The sequence below is a fragment of the Natrix helvetica genome (genome assembly GCF_964273705.1).
Source record: "Natrix helvetica genome assembly, chromosome: 3".
In the NCBI taxonomy this organism is placed as follows: Eukaryota; Metazoa; Chordata; class Lepidosauria; order Squamata; family Natricidae; genus Natrix; species Natrix helvetica.
In genome coordinates, this window is record NC_138549.1 from 24,079,768 (window position 1) to 24,100,795 (window position 21,028).

General features: G+C 40.1%; 2 protein-coding genes across 4 annotated transcripts in view; one reads left to right on the forward strand and one right to left on the reverse strand.

The window, feature by feature from the left end:
* Positions 1 to 1,055, reverse strand: part of WASHC2C (WASH complex subunit 2C) — a 50,604-nt gene extending 49,549 nt beyond the window's left edge. For 2 of the 3 annotated variants that reach the window (XM_081949255.1, XM_081949254.1), the window contains exon 1: positions 791 to 1,054. In XM_081949255.1, the coding sequence (XP_081805381.1) occupies positions 791 to 964 (174 nt within the window). In that variant the 5' untranslated portion in view covers positions 965 to 1,054. Of the gene's footprint in view, positions 1 to 790 lie in introns of all 3 variants that reach the window. The other variant, XM_081949256.1, reaches the window with a different exon arrangement.
* Positions 1,056 to 6,595: 5,540 nt separating this feature from the next.
* MSMB (microseminoprotein beta) lies at positions 6,596 to 13,486 on the forward strand (the record flags this gene model as incomplete). Its single annotated transcript, XM_081948162.1, has 4 exons — positions 6,596 to 6,619; positions 8,931 to 9,018; positions 10,823 to 10,925; positions 13,357 to 13,486. The coding sequence occupies 4 exons, from the start codon at positions 6,596 to 6,598 to the stop codon at positions 13,484 to 13,486; spliced, it is 345 nt and encodes a 114-aa protein (XP_081804288.1).
* Positions 13,487 to 21,028: the final 7,542 nt, after the last annotated feature.

Consider the following 21,028-nt stretch of genomic DNA (forward strand, 5'->3'; position numbering starts at 1 on the left):
TAGGGGTGCAAGGGTCTTGTAACTTGACAGCTTTAAGAGTTGCGTGCTTCAAATGCCAGAGTTTCTGAGCCAACATTTTGGTTGCTAAGCAGGAGCGTTGTTAAGTGATACTGATATTATATAACACTTTGAATTAAGTGGGTACCTTGAAGAAACATAACTTTGAGTTTCAAATAATACTGATTTCGTTGTTGTCTTAGGTGACATCTGTGAAAAAAATTCGGGTGCTCAGGCATGAAAATGTGCCGCTCAAACACTATACTTTTCTGCTCACATCGAAAAAAAAATAGAGGGAACATTGCTTCCGGGTCTGTTTTGGCAGGTCACTGCGTGGTGTGGCTCTCTGACTCTCACAGTTTAAAATTTTGGCTCTTTTTGTCGAACTTGTTCGCCACCCCTGGCCTGGACCTTGGTTCGGTGCTCCCCAGAGTATAGAGCAATGGTCTCCAAACTTGGCAACCTTAAGACTTTTGGACTTCAACTCCCAGAATTCCCCAGCAGGCCATGGCTGCCTGAGGGATTCTGGGAGTTGAAGTCCACAGGTCTTAAAATTGCCCCCTGGTATAGAGTATAGAATTATTGAAGAAACCCACATTATTCTGTGAAATGTCCCGAATTAATGTATATAATGCAGTCATGATTTTATTAAAGTAAAAACTATTACAGAATAAACACAAAACAAAATAAATAGTCATTAAACCTTTGCGGTAGCAAAACAAAAAGCACCAGATGAATTGTGTCCAGCTAGACAGCTGCAAGGCCAGCCCAAGCCCAAGCCGCCTGTCCTTACCCCCGCGTCGGCCGCTAGGGACCAGGTCTGGCTCCTGGAGCGAATCTCTTCCAGGGACCAGGCGCGCTCCCAAAGCAGCAGCGCCACCGCCGCCGCCGCCTCCTTCGTGGCTCCGGCTCCGGAGGAAGCCTCCGTGTCATCCGAGGCAGAGGAGGACGAGGTGGGAGAAGACATCGCAGCTCCGGCAGAAGAAGCGCCCTCTCTCTTTCTCCTCCCCCCTCCCTCTCTCTCTCAAAAGCCGCGGCAATGGCGTCCGTCAGCTGACGCTTCCCACGTGACCCGCGCTTCGGAAGCGCCCTAAAGTGGGCTGCCCCGACGGCCTGTCAAGTGATTTTTCGGCCGGAGCCGCTTCCGCCAGCGCTTCAGGACTGGCAGAAGGGCGACGGACGAGGAAAAGAGCATGGGAAAGGATAGGATGGGGATGGAGAAAGGCACGGGGAAGGAGATGGGATAGGGTGGGGTGCGATTGGGACTGGATAGAATAGGTTAGGATAATTGGGATAAGATAAAATAAAATAGTTTAGGATAGGATAGGTTGGGGTTGGGATTGGATAAAATAGATTAGGATAGGATACATTGGCATTGGGATAAGATAAAATAGACTGGGATAGGATAGGATAGGTTGGGGTTGGGGTTGGATAAAATAGATTAGGATAGGATAGGTTGGGGTTGGGTAAAATAGATTAGGATAGGATACATTGGCATTGGGATAAGATAAAATAGATTGGGATAGGATAGGATAGGTTGGGGTTGGGGTTGGATAAAAAAGATTAGGATAGGATAAATTGGCGTTGGGATAAGATAAAATAGATTAGGATAGGATAGGTTGGGGTTGGATAAAATAGATTAGGATAGGATAGGTTGGGGTTGGGTAAAATAGATTAGGATAGGATACATTGGCATTGGGATAAGATAAAATAGATTGGGATAGGATAGGTTGGGGTTGGGGTTGGATAAAAAAGATTAGGATAGGATAAATTGGCGTTGGGATAAGATAAAATAGATTAGGATAGGATAGGTTGGGGTTGGATAAAATAGATTAGGATAGGATAGGTTGGGGTTGGATAAAATAGATTAGGATAGGATACATTGGCATTGGGATAAGATAAAATAGATTGGGATAGGATAGGAGGGGTTGGGGTTGGATAAAATAGATTAGGATAGGATACATTGGCATTGGGATAAGATAAAATAGATTGGGATAGGATAGGATAGGTTGGGGTTGGATAAAATAGATTGGGATAGGATAGATTGGCATTTGGATAAAGCAACATAGATTAGGATAGCCTTGGTTGGAGTTGGGGTTGGATAAAATAGATTAGGATAGGATACATTGGCATTGGGATAAGATAAAATAGATTGGGATAGGATAGGAGGGGTTGGGGTTGGATAAAATAGATTGGGATAGGATAGGTTGGCATTTGGATAAAACAACAGATTAGGATAGCCTTGGTTGGAGTTGGGGTTGGATAAAATAGATTAGGATAGGATACATTGGCATTGGGATAAGATAAAATAGATTGGGATAGGATAGGAGGGGTTGGGGTTGGATAAAATAGATTAGGATAGGATACATTGGCATTGGGATAAGATAAAATAGATTGGGATAGGATAGGATAGGTTGGGGTTGGATAAAATAGATTGGGATAGGATAGGTTGGCATTTGGATAAAACAACATAGATTAGGATAGCCTTGGTTGGAGTTGGGGTTGGATAAAATAGATTAGGATAGGATACATTGGCATTGGGATAAGATAAAATAGATTGGGATAGGATAGGAGGGGTTGGGGTTGGATAAAATAGATTAGGATAGGATAGGTTGGGGTTGGATAAAATAGATTAGGATAGGATAGGTTGGGGTTGGATAAAATAGATTAGGATAGGATACATTGGCATTGGGATAAGATAAAATAGATTGGGATAGGATAGGAGGGGTTGGGGTTGGATAAAATAGATTAGGATAGGATACATTGGCATTGGGATAAGATAAAATAGATTGGGATAGGATAGGATAGGTTGGGGTTGGATAAAATAGATTGGGATAGGATAGATTGGCATTTGGATAAAGCAACATAGATTAGGATAGCCTTGGTTGGAGTTGGGGTTGGATAAAATAGATTTGGATAGGATAGATTGGCATTGGGATAAGATAAGGTAGATTAGGATAGGATAGGATAGATGGGGATAGGGATAGGATAGAAAACTTTTTTGTCACTTTGAATGTGACAAAACTAATCAGCATAGATTAAAATGAATTTTTGTTGCATACAGCTCTCAAGGTTACAAAGCCCCAGTTGGAGGTTGTCCAGTGGCAGTAACAATAGAACAACCATGTTTTTCTTATATTTCAAGAAGAGGGATCATTAATAGGGGTGAACCCAAGGATGCTTTTTTTTCAAGAGGCAACTGGACCCTCTCGTTTTTCTTCTTCTTCAGATCTGACTGGATGGTGGGGGATGGAAGGATTTATATTCCTTGCTGGTTGTTTGCATTCTTTTGGAGAGTCGTTGAGGCCACCTGTCCTCAGGGTGACCTGAGTAGTGCTTCTTGGATGAGAAATGGAACATCTTTAAAGAAAAACAAAGAAAGTCCAGTTGCCTCTTAAAAAAGCACCTTTGAGACAACCATGACCTGGATGAAAATAGGAGTGAACAATTCCTAAATTATCCTCAGCATTCTCCACTCCCAATTCCTATATTCCTTTGAGTTTTCTAGGTTGACAGTGTCGTAATTTGGCAGCACAATATTCCCTCTTGAGATGAGGGGAGATCCCAAAGACCCAAAGCTCATGTAGAATAACCCAGCCTGCTTTCCATTCTCATCCCTGAACAGAACTTTAGGTATATTGCTATCTGTAGGAAGTCTAATAATCTTCTTTTTAATGCCTGACCAGATCTTTAAAAACTGAGGGATCTGTTTCACACAATATGCTATATAGCAATAACAGAATAACAGAGATAGAAGGGACCTAAGAGGTCTTCTAGTCCGACCCCCTGCTCAAGCGGGAGATACTATTCCATTTCAGACAAGGGGGTATCCAGATTCTTCTTAAAAGCTTCCAGTAATGGAGCATCCACCACTTCTGAGGGCAAGCTGTTCCACTGGCTAATTGTTCTCACTGTATAGGACATTTCTACTTAGTTCTAGGTTTGATCTCCTTGATTAGTTTCTATCTATTTCTTCTTTTTTAGCCTTCAGGAGTTTTGGAGAATAGCTTGACTCCCTCTTCTTTGTGACAACCCCTTAGATATTGGAATACTGCTATCATGTGTCCTTCTCTTCATTAAACTAGACCAGGGCTGTCAAACTTGCGGCCCGTGAGTTGGATGTGTCATGTGCTGGCTATGCCCGCACCCGGTTTAGCGAAGGGGGAAAAAGTTGTGATACATCACATGATGATGCCATGATGATGTGAGTTTGACATCTGTGAATTAGACATACCCAATTTTTCATTTATAAAAAATTAAAAAGTAAACTTTTTAAAAAGAGAGAAAAAAGAAAAAAAATATCTGCTCTGAACTCCATATAGGCATTAGGAAGGGCATCCAGCTGGTAAACTGCTCAGCTTCATCCATTCGACCCAACTCTACCCCAAATAGGGAGTACAGGATCTCAAAAAGGGAGGTGCTTTTTGATGGACAAATGGTATGTTGGACCCCAATTAAATACTGAGATAAGACCATTTAATTTACAATTTATTTAGTCCCTCCAGGGAGAGTCCCTCCGGGGAGAGGGGGCGGTCTAGAAATTTAATAAATTATTATTATTATTATTATTATTATTATTATTATTATTATTATTATTATTATTATTATTATTATTAGGAACTTCCCAAGATAAAAAGGATTCTGGTTTTACAAGATAGAGAGAGAGAGAGAGAGAGAGAGGGAGGAACATAAACACTCATTTCTTTTTATAGTTTGCACAACAAAGTAAAAGTTGATTGGCATAGGAACAATCATTTGCCCAGTTACATCATGAAAAATTAAATATCCAATAATATGTCAACAAAAGAATTGAAAAGCACATTGCATGAAAAGTATCAAAAGTAAAATGTTAGCATGGGAAAAGACCACAGGTGGGTTTCTGCCAGTTTGCCCCGAATCGGGTGAACCAGTAATGGTGGCGGCGGGAGGTTCTGCCCACCTGCCCAGACGCAAGCATGCATGTGCGAGCAAAATGGTAGTAAAATAAATTGGAACCGACCACTGGAAAAGACATCATGAGTCCCATAGAATTTGTTGTGAATAGATACAATTTCAGCCAAGTTGAAACTTCTTAACATGCACAATTGAAAAGAAAGCCTTTGTTATTCAGCCTGAGAAAGTTCTTATCTTGCAGTTAGTTACAGCAAGTTGGTTACTAAAGGAAAACTTGAACATTCCATTCTTATAAGGTTATGCTCAAAATGTGAGCTAAATGAAAGAAAGTAACCCCACGTTAATCTGCCAGTGCAACAGTAATACAAAAGCAGCAGATTGTTCCATTGCTGCCTCATCTTCTTTGCTGGCTGCTCATATATTCAGGGATTGTCTTTGTCCATGAGTTGTCCTAGACTCCTCACTAATCAGATAGTCTCCCCTGATCAGGTAAAAGAGAGAGACCATTCAGAAGTAATCTTATCAAGTGCCTCAGTCTCCTCCTGCCACCTTATGTTTGCTTGTGGTTCGCTGCTATGGGGTGGCAGAGGGGAAATGAATGGGCAATGCTTTGGGAAATAAAAGTAAGTGCTTTATCTCCTCAAGGCGCTGCCTCAACGTCACCCAACTGGGAAAAGGAAAGGGGGCACTTTCCAGACTACACTTGGACTGACCATTACGAAAATATCTTGCCTGAACCTGACTGGTTATGCTGGGGTGGGCATTGAGAGACAGTTAAGTAAAGGAAAAGGAAAACGTAGGGATTTTGGCGCATGATTTTCAGTGCTGGCTTTGCACACCTTCAATATACTTCTTAATATCTAATAAACTACACCTTTCTCAACAAATAGAGCCAAGAATCATTTTCATTTAAAGTTGTGGCAGGTCCAACACAGTCTTTATTTGTTGGGCTCAAGGTTACTTAGGACGAACGAACCCATGATTATGAGCATTACCTAATGCAACCCTGAGGACAGGATGATTAAAGTCATCCAACACAAGCATAAGGATTCCAACACCATCACGCCTGATAGCCGCTTGCAGAAGGATCCCACTGCATAGAAGGATAGCTGGTACGCTAATTGGTGTTTTTTTTTTGTGACTTTGAACATCATGCTCACTATGGCAATACGCTTTCCAAAAGTATATCTAGCTTAATGATACTCTGGTTATCTAATATTTGATATGAGAAACAAAAGGATTTCTCAATGTTTGAGCCAGATATGAATCTGATCAAGAAGTGGTTCCCTGATTAGGTTGAATACTGCTCTGAAAGTCTGCTACTTTAATGTTGTTGTTGTTTTTTAAAAAAAATATCTGTGATTAATTATGGATTTAAGTGACTCTCTGATATTTGGTGAGAAATTATCCAGAGTTTTGGCCAACGATATTCAGAACGTAGGGAGTTGGAGCAAAAACCTCTCTAGTTCACAGGCTGGTTTACCAGATGGACTTGGAGACTTCACCAAACAAGGTAGGGGGGGGGGTAACGTTCCAGGTAACCAACACTGAATCCAGTCTGCTTTTAATTGATGAGCTTCGGAATCAGTGATCTAGAAACAAAACACTTTATTGTGGTGACTATTCCCCCCCCCCCCCCAAAAAAAAATGAATTGCACACAAAACAATGAAGGCCCTGCATGGGATCATTTGGTATTCATTCCCCATGACCTATTTTACCCTGGAGCAGGTCAGTGGAACAAAACACATTGTCACATATGTCCTTTTGTACATAATGCTTTGATGAATTGCTGGCATACAGACCCCCCCCCCCCCCCCGGTTTGGCTCAAAGTAGAATGAACGCTGCAGTAATTTGGCCTTTGTAAAGGAACACCAGTGATCAGTTCTCATAATCAATTGGCCAAGCATTTAGTTCCAGAAATTTTGGAATTTCTCTCCAAAGTCACCTCTCCTGAGCAGTGACTAGGGCAAATTAGCAAATTTGTCAGTTGTCAAACTCTGCTCACATGGCAGTACATACATAATGCATACATTTGCATCCACCTATAAATTTGCAGAACAGTGCCTGCAAATTCTCAGAGCAATCTATGAAAGGTAGATGATTCCGTTATGGTAAGTGCCTAGAGGATTCTTTTGTTTCTGCTCCTGTCTCATGAATACCCTGAATGGAGAATATTTAGTTGGAAGTAACGCAAAAAGATTTGGTTATGATATTCTGGCTTACATCTTTTTAGCTTGGCAATGCTTAACCTTTTTCAGGCTGACAGCCGGTCTGATTCCTGGAACATCTCCAAAAAATAAATAGAGATAAGGCAATAACAGTGGAGCTGGCCGCAGATTCAGGCAGTGAGGAAGTTGGGGAGGAATATGGGCCAGTCCTGGAGTCTGGGGAAGGGTCTGAAGAGGGCTCTGTGTTGGAGGCAGAGTGGGGGCCAGGAACGTATGCCAGTTATCAGCTGCCTTCAGAGTCAGACATCAGTGAGGCAGACAAACAGCTGGAGCTTGTTCCCAGTGTGCGCATGCACAGAGTTGCCAGTCGAAGGAAACAGCTAAAGAACAAGGATCGACTTGGGAATAAGGCCACAGGTGGACGATGAATGGCCCCTCCCAGAGGAAATAAAAGATGAGCAAAAGGGGGGGGGGAGTTTGCAGGAGACAATTAGTTTGCTTAATTGGTTCGTGACTCTCCGAGACTTCTCGCCAAATTTTGCAGATATTGGCCTGGCAAAAGAATTTGTTGGATGTGAATGAGAAAAATTCACAGTAAATTAATAAAAGGGTTTTTTTGTTGGGACAAGGACTTTGCTTCACGCTCTTGGGAAGCCGAGATCAGAACAATAACATAAAATAAAACAGGAATCATATTCAAAATTAAACTAATTGAAGTTGTCCCCCCTTTCTCAAAAATAGCTTTAAATGTTTGAAGTGTTTTAGGGTGTCCACAAACAGTTCCTAAAGACGGGATGGAAGATTTTTCTACACCAACTAGATACAGTAAACCTAGAGTTGGGTTTTGTCCCAATAGAAGGATAGACAACCTATGAGGGAGGGGAAAGCAGAAGCATCCAGACAGGGTGAACGTCTGATAAGGAAGAAGAGATGTAGGGTGGGGAGTTCTGGGTGCTGGACCAAAATTAAGGCTGGAAAGAAATGGGGACTGGAAATGGTTAGGCCTTGCATCCAGTACCTACCAGCTTTCTCCGAGGAAGCCACCATATTATCTTCACTTGCTGTTCAGTTCCAGAGACAGAATCGCTAAGCAAGGAAAGAGAGAATGTCTGTGTTCTTCTTTGAAAGCTCCTGAGGCGACCCAGAAGGGAAGAATAGTGGTCCTCCTGAGATCAGGCTCATGTGCAGCTATGGCTGAAGGGATCCAAATCCTAAGGGAAGGATTGTGGCCAATTTATTTATTTATGTTATTATTTTATTTTTATGTATTAGTTTGTCAAACATGTACAGGATAGCAGGTATAAGTATGAACATTGACATGAACAAAGGAAATGAATACAAGTAAATGGGGACAGGAGGACAGGGACAGTAGGCACGCTGATGCGCTGATGCGCTTATGCACACCCCCTTTACGGACCTCTTAGGAGTGGGGTGAGGTCCACGGTAGACAGTTTGAGGTTGAAGCTGTGAGGGTTTGAGGATGTAACAACGGAGTCAGGTAGAGCATTCCAGGCAATGTTGCTGAAGTCGTATTTTCTGCAATCGAGTTTGGAGCGATTTACCTTGATTTTCTATCAATTGTTGAAGCTGTGGTTGAAGCTGAAGTAGTCATTTACAGATAGGACGTTGTAGCAGACAATTTTGTGTACTTTGTGTACTATGCTTAGCCCAAAATTTTGAGCCTGGTGGCATAAGGGATTCTATTGTAAGCAGAGGAGTGGATTTTTGCATTTTCCTGCAAGAATTGTGTAATACCTAATGTTCAAATGCAACTCCTGGGTTAATTCCAGATTTTGCCTTCACTAATATCCACCATAATTACCCACCAAATTTAACTTTTATTGCTTTCCTATTTTTTTTTTTTTTACAGAGGCATATTCTGGTTTTCCTTCTGATCCTTGCCCTTTTAAGAAACTTATGTGACGCTCAATGTTCTGTGAAACCAGTCGGTAAAAAGGGTAAGAATTTTGTTTTGTGTTCCAAAGAAAAGAAAAGAAATTGAAATAGTGGTAATTATGGTTATCCAGGGTCTCCTATTGGTTTTTTTCAAAATGCAAAATAAAGCAGCATCCAAAGAAGGAAGGCAAAGTCCGATTTCAGTTTGATGAAAATAATATCACACAATTTCACTGTACAAATCATATATTATAACATACAAATTTAATGCAAGAGTTTACTATCGTTGATTAAGATTTTTAAAAAAATAGAATCTCGGTAATTGGAATGGCCTATTACATTAAATCATTCAATCCTACATCTAAATACCAATACATTCCTACATAAAAATATGTATTTTTGAAATTGGTTTAAAATTCTGATAAAAGTGTTTTGCAACCTGAAGACTCATAGAAGTGGATCCTTAGTGATGCTTTCTGAGTGATCAGAACTACAGTAACAATAAAGCATAATGTTCTCTGAAACTGTCTGGGAGCTGTCTTTCCTTGGTTCAGTTAATTCCTCCCACTCTGCCTAAAATAGTCCCTTTTGAAAACCTGTGAGGTGTTTGAGCTGTTGGCTTTTTCTTCCTTTTTAAAGCAAAAATGCCCTATCCAGGAATAAAGATGTAATTTTAAGATGTTATAGAAAGAAGAAGCAGGGTTAAAAGAGGGTTATATAGTACAGGTAGTGCTTGACTTACCATCACAATTCAGCCCAAAATTTCTGTTGTCAAGTGAGACATTTGTTAAATGAGTTTTGCCTCATTTTATGACCTCTCTTGCCACAGCTGTTAAGTAAATCACTGCAGGTGTTAAATTAGGAACACGGTTACTAAGTGAATCTGGCTTCCCCATTGAGTCCTTGTCAGAAGTTCGCAAAAGGTGATCACATGACCCTTAGATACTGCAGCCATCATAAATATGAGTCAGAGTCTGAATTTTGATTCTGTGACCATGGAGATGCTGCAATGGTCGTAAGTGTAAAAAAAAGCTGTTGTAACTTTGAACAGTCACTAAATGGATTCCGCATGCACTCCCATTTTGGCAGTACCAAAAAGATTACCCAACATTGATATCTATATCTATATCTATATCTATATCTATATCTATATCTATATCTATATCTATATCTATATCTATATCTATATCTATATCTATATCTATATCTATATCTATATCTATATCTATATCTATATCTAATCTATATCTCTCTATCTATTTCTCTCTCCCTATCTCTCTCTCTCTCTCTCTCTCTCTCTATCTATCTATCTATCTATCTCTCTATATCTATCTATCTATCTATCTATCTATCTATCATCTATCTATCATCTATCTATCTATCTATCTATCTATCTATCTATCTATCTATCTATCTATCTATCTATCTATCCACTATTTAAAGTTATCTGTCATTTTATTGAGCAGTTTTTGAGTTAACAGACCATAGCTTTTCTGAACCATTAATGGAATTGGCAGCATGCAAGTATATAATTAAAATCTTTCAATGAATCTATTTCGTGTTAAATCAAGGCTCTCCCTAATAATATTACTTCGACTGTCACATCTATAATCAATGTGAGTGAATTGAACATGTGGTAGGAAATTCTATGTGGAGCTTCCAGAATTGAACAGGGTGCTTGCAAAGTTTGTGATAAATGAAACTCTAGAAACAAATTGTGTCTGTGCTGATTACATGATAAGAGAACATGAAAAAGATTTGGCCACTTGCTGAAAAATTGCCTGCTCAAATTCATTGAAAAGTTGCTGGGATCATATCCAGAAATTCAAAATTAGTCCTACATTGTTTGTGTTCTGCATCTTGCAGGCTGCTTTCAGAATGGAAAATGGTACCGTGCTCCAGCTGTTTGGAAAACAAACAACTGCCAAAGATGTGAATGTAAACCCCAAGAATTAATATGCTGCAGCCTGTAAGTTCAAGCCTTCAGCTCTCTCGGATTTGATGAATTGTTATGTTTAAATACTTAGATGACTATAAACCTCTTCCAAAGTTGCTATATTTTGAATATCCATTCACCTCACTCAAAAGACATCAACTTTGTGCAGAGGTGGGCTTCAAAAATTTCAATAATGGATTCTCTGCCCGATTGCTGGCTGGGCGTGACCATGGCGGGCATGGTCTAGTCAGCCTCCTGCACCACGACGGGGGGTGTTTTTACCCTCCCCAGGCTCCGGAAGTTTTCCTTGAGCCTCTGGGAGGGCGAAAACTGCCTCCCCCTGTCTCTGGAGGCCCTCCGGAGGCTGGAAACAGGCCTGTTTCCAGCCTTCCGGAACTTCCGGAAGGCCCATTTCCCCCTCTCCACAAGCCGCTCCGCGGACCCTGAACTTACCTCACAACCAAAACAGGCCAAATGGAGACTCCTGGGAGGGGAGAGGCAGGATGGGTGGGACAGCCAGCGGTGGGATTTGGAGGTTCTCCAAACCCGCCATAACATTAACTATGGGTTCTCCCGAACCAGGGCAAACGGTACCAGCTCACCCTGGCTTTGTGTGGCACTTTCAACTCTATATACATAGATATATGCTCTGTATCTATGTTTATATATCTATATCTTTGTACCTATATCTATATTTCAGTGAGAATGGTTACCTGATAATGCAAGATCCTGGCTCGCACAAAAACTTATGCAGGCATGGCATCTAGTCAAGGTGCTCGTAGGATAGAATTTACTTTGTCAAATACATGAAGCAGTTCCCTTCATGTATGTAGATTGTATGTGGAAGCTTTGGGGGCGGTTCATATTGCTGTTTTTTTTAAGTAATAGCGAGAATATTGTCGTTGACCTTCTTGTTCTAAAGACCCTCCAAATCTTCCTGTTTGACTCTCAAGTGTCTGCAACTATTGATCTACAGAAATCATCTTTTGGGTTGTTGACTCCAGACCAGAGGTCCCCAAACCCTGGTTCATGGATTGGCACTGGTCCATGGCATGCCAGAAACTGGGCCGCGCAAACAAGCAAAGCCCCATCCGTGGGATGCAGGCCAGCATGGGAAACCACGCCCCCTCCAGTCTGTGGAAAAAACTCTCTTCATGGTACCGGTGCTGGTACCCAAGAGATTGGGGGCCGTGGCTCTAGACCAACCTGTGTCCTGAATTCCTCATTTATTTATGCTTGCAAAATTATTTATTTTTATTTATTTGTTAAATGTATTTGCCCCCTATCTCAGTAGCTCAAACTTTTATGAATAATAAAATACAGGTTTTAATAAAAGTCAATTTAAGTGAATAAACTCTAACTCTAGCTTAGTTCATTATACTGTCCTCTCATAAAGATCTAAGCAATCTTAGATTTTATTAAGGTACATTAACTTTTATTAAACCTGCATTTTAATATTCATAAAGTTTGAGCTACCGAGATAGGTGGCAAATACATTTAACAAATAAATAAAAATAATTTTACAAGAAGATGTACACTATTTTCACAAAGTTTTTAAACAGACATTATTCTCTTCTCTTATTGTATGTCGTGACATGTTTTATAGGGGTTTGCAGGAGTCTATTAGCTTGCATTTATTTATTCACATTTGCATCTTGCCTATTCCTATCACTCTAAATTGTTTACAAAGCATGTGTGAAAATATGATAAACTATTAAATATTGTTTATGCATTGCTGCCTTTTACCCAAATGCCATCTGAAAGAGAACTGTCTTTGCCATTTATATAAAGGATATGATAATGAAGACACATCTAATTCCGGGGCAATGCTGTCCCAGAATGAGAATAGCACTTAGCAATAGCACTTAGACTTTATAAGCCATTTCCCAGTGCTTTACAGCCCTCTCTAAGCAATTTACAGAGTCAGCGTATTGCCCCCAACAATTTGGGTCCTCATTTTACCCACCTTGGAAGGATGGAAGGCTGAGTCAACCTGAGTCTGGTGGGATTTGAACTGACAAATTGCAGGCAGCCAGCAGGCAGCAGAAATAGCCTACAGTAATGCTCTCTAACCACTGCACCACCGTGGCTCAGTAATCTGAGTTCCGTGGCCAGTAATCATAACAATTCGTTATACTTGTGGCCTTCAAGGATCATGATAACATTGCAAAGGAGACATAGTCATTCCCAGCTACAGTATTTCAATAAATAGATGGTATGTGCAATGTTTAATTGTAATTGAATGATTAAGAACTTACTTCAGAATCCCCTTCATTAGAGAATGCAGTACTGCATTCTAACCACTGATAGTCTTCAGTTTGAGCATCTGAGCACCATAAGCATTCTGTATCAACAGTTAGTCTATCTTGCAAGTTCATTGGAGTCTTAGACAATTTCTTTAATGTACTGGTTATTTTAATATCCTTTGTGCAACATGGCCTGAATATCTGTCTTAATTATTTAGAGTTTTCAGACCTATCAACTATGATAAGAAGAAATGCATTGCCATGTTTCACCGCAAAAGTTGCTCCATCCGTGTGGTGAAGAAGGATGATCCTGCAGAAAATTGCCACGTCTTTGCTGGGGTTGGTTAAAAGTTTGTACTCCAAGATGTTTTGGGGGAAATCTGGCATTTTTTCTTTCTCCCATTCCCAATTTTGATCTCAAGTATTCCATCTCTGTTACTAAACAAAATTTAATTACAACAATTTTGTAGTTCTGAGAATGACCAAGTTCAAGACTGAAAAATTGTTGTTCCAGTCACATAAGACAATACATGTTTAATGGATTCTTACTATATGAATGCATTACATTGATTATATTACTATAATGTTGCCTTCATAAAACTGTTAGAACAGGCCCAGTATTTAAGATTCCTACTACAAAAATGTGTATTTTGGAGAAATGAGACCTTGGCCTATATTTAATGGAACTTTAAACTGAATTTTAAAGTATGTATGTTAAGAGGAAGTTTTAAAAAATGTATTAGAATGTTTTGATTTTTAAAAATGTTTTAACAAAAACTTAGTGCTTTAAAATGGATGGAAAAAAGAAGTATATTTCCCTTTAAGGTTAAAGCATCTGAAAGAATACAGTGAATATAAATGGTGATAGTTTATAAAGATTATTAAGGGCAAATAGAAATATATACTATTTCAACAGTAAGGAAGATAAAGCAGAAATGGTTAAGTTGATTGTTCTATTCAAAGAGGAGAATGTATTTATGTTTTTTGTGTTTGTGATTAAAAAAAATGAAACTTTGACTTTGGTTATGCTATTTAGATTTGTTGTTATAGAAATGGCTAGTTATATACTAATGTGTAAAAGTGAAAAGTTGAGGCTGTAATGTTATATTGTACTGTGCTAAAAAGAGTCAGAAGTCAGAGCCTTTTTCTTTCTTCCCTTGGACCTCATATTTTTTCCCCTTTCTTTTTTATTCCTTTAATTTCCAATTTTTGCTTTTCTTTGTACTTTATACATTGATAAAACAATAAAAGCCGTAAAGATCAAAACAGTCAAAACTGTTACTAAATGTAGATGTAGTCATAATCATAACCGTATTCAAATCATAATGTACACCTAGTACCCAGGCTAACACTAGCCCTAGCCCAAGCCCTTAGTCTAACACTAACCTTAACCCCTAACCCTAAGCCATTAACCAAAACACTGATGGTTTTTGGGCTGATAGGATCTCCAGCATACCCAATCTGTTGAATCAGATTGGACAGGTAGACACTTTTGGAAAAAGATGACATTTTGGGTAATCCAGTCCCAAGCCATGTAGGTCTTTAAAGGTGACAACCAACACCTTGAGTACTCCTGGAAATAACATGGCAGCCAGTGCAGCTCATGGACTAGTGCAGGGATGGCTAACCCTTTTCTCCTTGCGTGCTAAAATCGTGCACATGCAACAGCGCACGTGTGACAGCACATGTCAACATGCCCACACCCATAATGCAATGCGCCCCTTCCCCTGCACAAGTGCGCATGCACGTGCCCCCGTGCTCCCCTATGCATGCGTGTTTCAGCCTCCCGAAACAAAACGGGTTGCGGGGGGGAGGCACCACAATCCCTACCCCCTGCGCATGTCCATGCCCTCCCTGCCCCCCCACATCTTCCGCATTTGTGCAGTAGAGACCTGAAAATCAGCTGGCTGGCAGGAGACACGCCCGCATGCACGGTGGAGCTCAGCAGGGCGAAGGCTTGCGTGCCCACAGAGAGGGCTCCGCGTGCCAGCTGTAGCACACGTGCCATCGGTTCGCCATCACGGGACTAGTGGATTACACGTGTTGTGTAGCTGGCACTATTTTTTATCAGTTCAGTCCATATTTAATGATCGACTTACAGCAGTTCATTTAATGACCGTTCAAAGCTATGTCACTGAAAAAAGTGACGTATGACAGTTTTTCACCTTTACAGCCATTGTGGCATCCCCATGGCCACATGCTCAAAATTCAGATGCTTGCGCAATTGGTTCATATTTGTGACGGTTGCAGGAGTCCAGGTGATCGCCTTTTGCGACCTTCTGACAAGCAAAATCAACGGGGAAACTAGTTTCACTTAACAACTGTGTTACTAATTTACCAACTGCAGTGATTCACTGAGCTGTGGCAAGAAAAGTCATAAAATGGGGCAAAACTCACTTAACAAATGTTTCACTTAGCAACAGAAATTTTGGGCTCAATTGTGGCCACACATTGCGGAGGACCTGTAGTTAATCACAGTGAAATTAATACCTAAAGGTTCTAAATTATCTCTAAACAAGGTTAGTTCATTTAACTTGATTCTTCTGTTAAGATTGTTTGGCAACTCCTCTAATGTTCAATCTACTTTTCTTATTTTAACCATTTAGTCGTGTTCTACTCTTGATGACTTTTATAGGGAAGTGCTCTTCATCCTACCCTCTTAAGCAACTTCTTTCGGTTGTTGGATGTTCATCTTTCTATCAGTTTTGATGTTATCAAGCCAATGTCTGCTTTGCTTGCTCCTTCTTCTTGTTCCACTAGCATCATTGATGTCAACGTTCCAAGTAACACACCCATAGAAAGCAGAAATGTGAGGCAGGCAGATTCCTCCAAGAACAGTTTATTGGATACATCATATTGGCACAACTGGTGAAAGTCAACTCTGAAAGTTCTAATGGCTTTCACCTAATTAAAAAGTAAATGTTTCCCCTTTCCCCCAAGTCACTGGTCCCACTGTCAAATCAAGGTGTTGGCCAGTTGCTTGGTTACTTCACTCCTCCCCTGGCCAGCCACCTGTCAGAGTGCCCTTGGTTCCCACAGAAAAACTTCTTTTTTTTTTTTTGCTACAAAACCCCATCTAACTATTTCCCCCCTCCTTCCCTCCCCCTTCTTCTGCTTTGTGGCAACCTTGAAGCCTCCAAGATGGGCTCAGCTAGCTTCACTTGCAGGTTTGACAATTGACTTCTCCAATGGATTTGCACTCATGACATGGCCAAAGTAAATCAAACGTAGTTTTGTGATTTTGATCATGTCATTTGCATGTGGGAAATTAATCCAAAACGTCTTCGGTTTGTTGTTAAGCTTTAAGCTAAAATAATTTCCTGAAAGAGAGAGTGCAGTTGATTTCTTTATCTTATGCTTAAGTTGGCTTTACTTAAAAGGACATCAAAGCACAATCCGCATTTGCTTTCTTGCATCTTGGGATCCATCTAGATTGACTTTAATTTCCTGTATTCAGCACATGGATAAGTAGAAATAAATCCAGCTCATTATTTATTACTGCACTCTCCCAGCCTTAGGCAATTGGCTGTTTTAAAGGATTTAAAGATGCTCCTTTAGGGGATTTGATGGGCTTTTGATTAAAACAGTATAAACTGGGTGGCATGATGCTCAACTTCCAAAATACAGATAACCTTCTGGATCAAAGCATTTCCCTATCTTTGGTTCATCTCTAAAATATTCATCAGCATTAACACCATCAGAGTCACCAATTATACTATCATTTATAATGTCATAAATTTTCATAGGTCTACGAGTTCTGTGCAATATACAGTCTCGGATCTCTTTGTACCACAAATAGTTCATCAATATTTTAAAGATTCATTTGTGTGTATAATAAAAACTCTAAATAAGTCATGCTTGGGAATTAAGTCAAGATGGATTATTAAGGAGTTAATAGAAACCTGTGATTTGCTTCTGGGCCAGGAATGAAACTTGATACATTAGCCATTCACACAGAACAGGGAGAAATCTGAAAGTCCTCCCAATAATGTGATTCATGTTGCAAAGCATAAGTATATATTATGCATTTACTTGTGTTGCATTGTTCTGGATTCTAGAAAGCAGAATGGGACAACTGGCAGAAGGGAGATCTACACTCCAGAGTTGAAACTCCAAATATTTCCTCATGCATTTCCAAATTAACAGGTGCTTGTTGTGTCGTGTAATGGATTTCGGAGGAGATTGAGAATTGTCTATGTAATATCCTTCTCTACTTGGACACAACCGGTCCTTCCTCGTCAATTGACAGCCCTTCCAACCTCCACCCTTACAGTTCCAAGAGTACACAACCTTTTTTCCTTTCAAGAGTTACGCTGGACTTTAGGTGATACGCAGTGGTGGGTTGCTAACCGGTTTACTATTGGTTCGCTCGTACTCACACCTGTGTGCAACACTTCTGCGCATGTGCAGAAGCGTCCGGGCGTGTAGGCGGAGCCTCCCGCTACCACCACTACTGGTTCGGCTGAAGTGGGCCAAACCGGGACCAACCCACGTCTGGTGATACGCAGAGTCATTAAATTTAGATGAGATTAAATAAAATTCCATAATAATGTGATTGAAATGAAGCTAAATGAAGCTTCATTTCAATCACTTTATTATGGAATTGTAATTCTTGAAAGGAAAAAGATTGCAAAAAGGTGACCAAATGACCCTGGAATACTGCAACTGTCATAAATATGAGCCAGTTGCCAGCTGTTTGTAGTTTGGAAATGTCACCATAGGGATGCTAGAATGGTTGTAAGTGTGAAAAACTGTCACGTTCCTTTTTTTCAATGCCGTTGTAACTTCGTGTGGTCCATAAATGAATCGTTGTAAATTGGGACTACCTTTCATAGAAAAAAGCAATTGAGGATTGGCAAAGAAGTTAAAATGATATCTTTGTATATTAGTATATCATTCCTAAAGTCATAGTTCAATTAGCAAGATCAAATAAAGGACTCATACCAGTGGTGGGTTCCTACCGGTTCGGCCTGGTTCGGCATGCCGGCCTGGGTCACAGAACTGGCAGCAACCCAGGCTGGCCACACCTCTGAACCTGTTCCCCGGTTACTGCAGTCACTGCCACCATCTTGTTTTTGAGTTCTGCGCATGTGCAGAACAATTTCTATTGAATTGCTCACACACACGAAGCGCACCCACCTGACTCATACATAATGAGTATGCTGATATGTTAAAAGTGTCTGCTTTTGATAAAGTTGAAAGAACTAAAACAATTGCCAATGATAAAACGGGGCCCACTTAGTCATTTAATTTCAAATCTGTGATTTTGTTTATGAATATATTTATAAACGAAATACAGATCATACTCTAAGCAAATCTGGAAAATGATGTGGTTTATTTGGTTAGCTTTGGCAGCGTAAATATGACAACAGAGGCTCAGACAGATGTTCAGGCAACAACTTCTAGCAGCTCCAGAGATGATGTCAGAATATTGCAAAATACATGAGCATTTGTAACTCCCTAGAATAAACAGCCATACGTGCATTAGAGCATGAAGTCTATCTAAAGGCTAATGCATTATAAACCAAGTTGAACTTTATATCATGTATCTTAATCTTTGGTATTTTAAGACCTGCATATGGATTAGAGAACAAACAAAAGTATATGATATTATCAAGACAGTAAAAGAATTGAAATGGAAATGGGGCTGGTCACATAGCAAGAAGAACTGATGGCAGTCATAGAATGGATCCCACTTGATAAAAAGTATCCGCAAAAGAGACCTAAAACAAGATGGATCGATGACATCAGGAAGTATTGTGGGTCCAATTGGCCAAAGAAAACTCAGGACCGTATTGGTTGAAATCATGCGGAAGAGGACTTCATCCTACAGTGGATAGACAATGACTAAAATAACGAGGATTTTAATCTTATTGACATTCACTAGTGTCTGCTTTATTTCCCTAGATTCTCATGACCTCATGGTGATGAAATGAGCAGTTAGAATGGCTTTCAGATTTTTGACATTGCTATTTTGTGTACTCTTACATTATGTGATTTACTGAAGAATGAAATGCTACATGTCACAAATTTCAAAACAGCATTTGTTAGACAAACTATCTCCAGGCACATTTAGATCTGGGAAATCTTGATGATTTGAAACAACAACAACAACAACAACAAATCAGAGACCATTATTTGTAATGGATTTGGAAGGAGAAATGAAATAAGTGTGAAATAAGTGTCATTATGACTCATTACCAATCATAATGAATTTCCTATCAATCGTATGGTAATTTTTCTGCCAAGCACTCTTCAGAAATCGATCTAATCAACTAGAATTGTTTATGTGATTCATTTTTTTCTTATCTGGCTGAGTTGTTTGTAAATGAGCAGATGTGATAGACATAGTCAAAGCAAATAAGGTCTATGAGGATAGAAAGGCATGGGGAAATATAGTGAACTGTCTATTCCCATATCATGAAAAGGAAATAGCATTATGGTATCTATTGTGCATATACGATAATCTTTTTTTCTAAAAAAAATCTTGTAAGTCTTTGGTTAAGAAAGAATTTTTGTTAAATGTACATTTGTGTAATGTAATGTTTTGCCTAAATCCCTCTAAAACATAATTATTTTCCATTCTTCTTTAAGCTGGTTTGAATGGGTCAACTAAAAAAACCCCAAAATATTTAGAATAAACTCATGAATATATTACAACAGAAGCTAGAATGTACATATGAGAGGATATCAATCCAATCATTGAAACTAATAATACCCCAACATGGCAATAAGTTAAACTTTCTCCCATCTGTCCCTTTTCAAATCAACTCACAATGATCATGGAAACACTAGGAAAAAAGGAGGAATAGGGAGGGGGAAAAAGGTGGCAGAAACAGGAAAATGAGAGGATCCATTCATCACCGTTTTTGGCTCCACTAACTGCTGCCTTGTATGCTACCTAACGGCTTTTCATGCCCTGATATTACCCCAGAGGAAATGTGGATTTTGAGAGACCCTGAAAGCCTGTTCAGATTTTAATATTACAAAAATTGCACTAATCATAACAAATCAAGCATCATTTATGTGTTCCTTTGTGTCAGTGGTGGGTTTCGGATCCCATTGCAACCGGTATGGTGCAATGGGGCCCGGGATCCCCCACATCCACACGCGCACACACACATGCATTGCTACCTCTGCGACACCTCCACGATGCTCCAGCTGCTCGACGGAGCATTGTGCAGGGGCCATATGCTCCGTATGCATGCGCGGAAGCGCCAAAGAGCTCAAATACAGGTAAGGAGCTCGGGCAGGCGGGTGGGCCCCCCGGAGCACCATATTGGAACAGTACCCGGTGCTCCCAGCAGACACTGGTATGCCTGTACCAGGGCGTACTGCCTGCAACCCACTACTGCTTTGTGTACTCCAGTCAGTCCAGTGCTTCAAATTTCTCCTGACCAGTCAACATATATCACTATTGTAGCAGACAATACCAATAAAGAGTAAGCCTGCACACATGCACGTACGTAACAGTGACTTTGAACTCTGCGGCATTGAACTCTGTAGAATTTACTTCCAAATAACTTTCTGTGTTTGTACTGCTTAAGCGTTAAGTAAACACAGAGCTTCAAATGTAGCATCAACAGATAAACAGAGTGTTAACGCATCAGGCCAGATTCATTTTAAAGAAATGGGATCACTCAGAATGCTGGTTTGTTCTTGTATGAGAGACCTTCAGAGAGTACTAAGGTTGTAGGCTAGATTGGTAAATAAAAAAAATAAAAATATTGGATGAAGGTAACGGCTAACCACTTTCCTATTGATCAGTGGTGGGTTTCAAATTTTTTTGCTAACGGTTCGGTGGGTGTGGCTAGGTGAAGGGGGGTGTCATGTGACTGAGTGGGCACAGCCAACTTGATGTCACTCACACCCACTCAGTCACATGCCCCC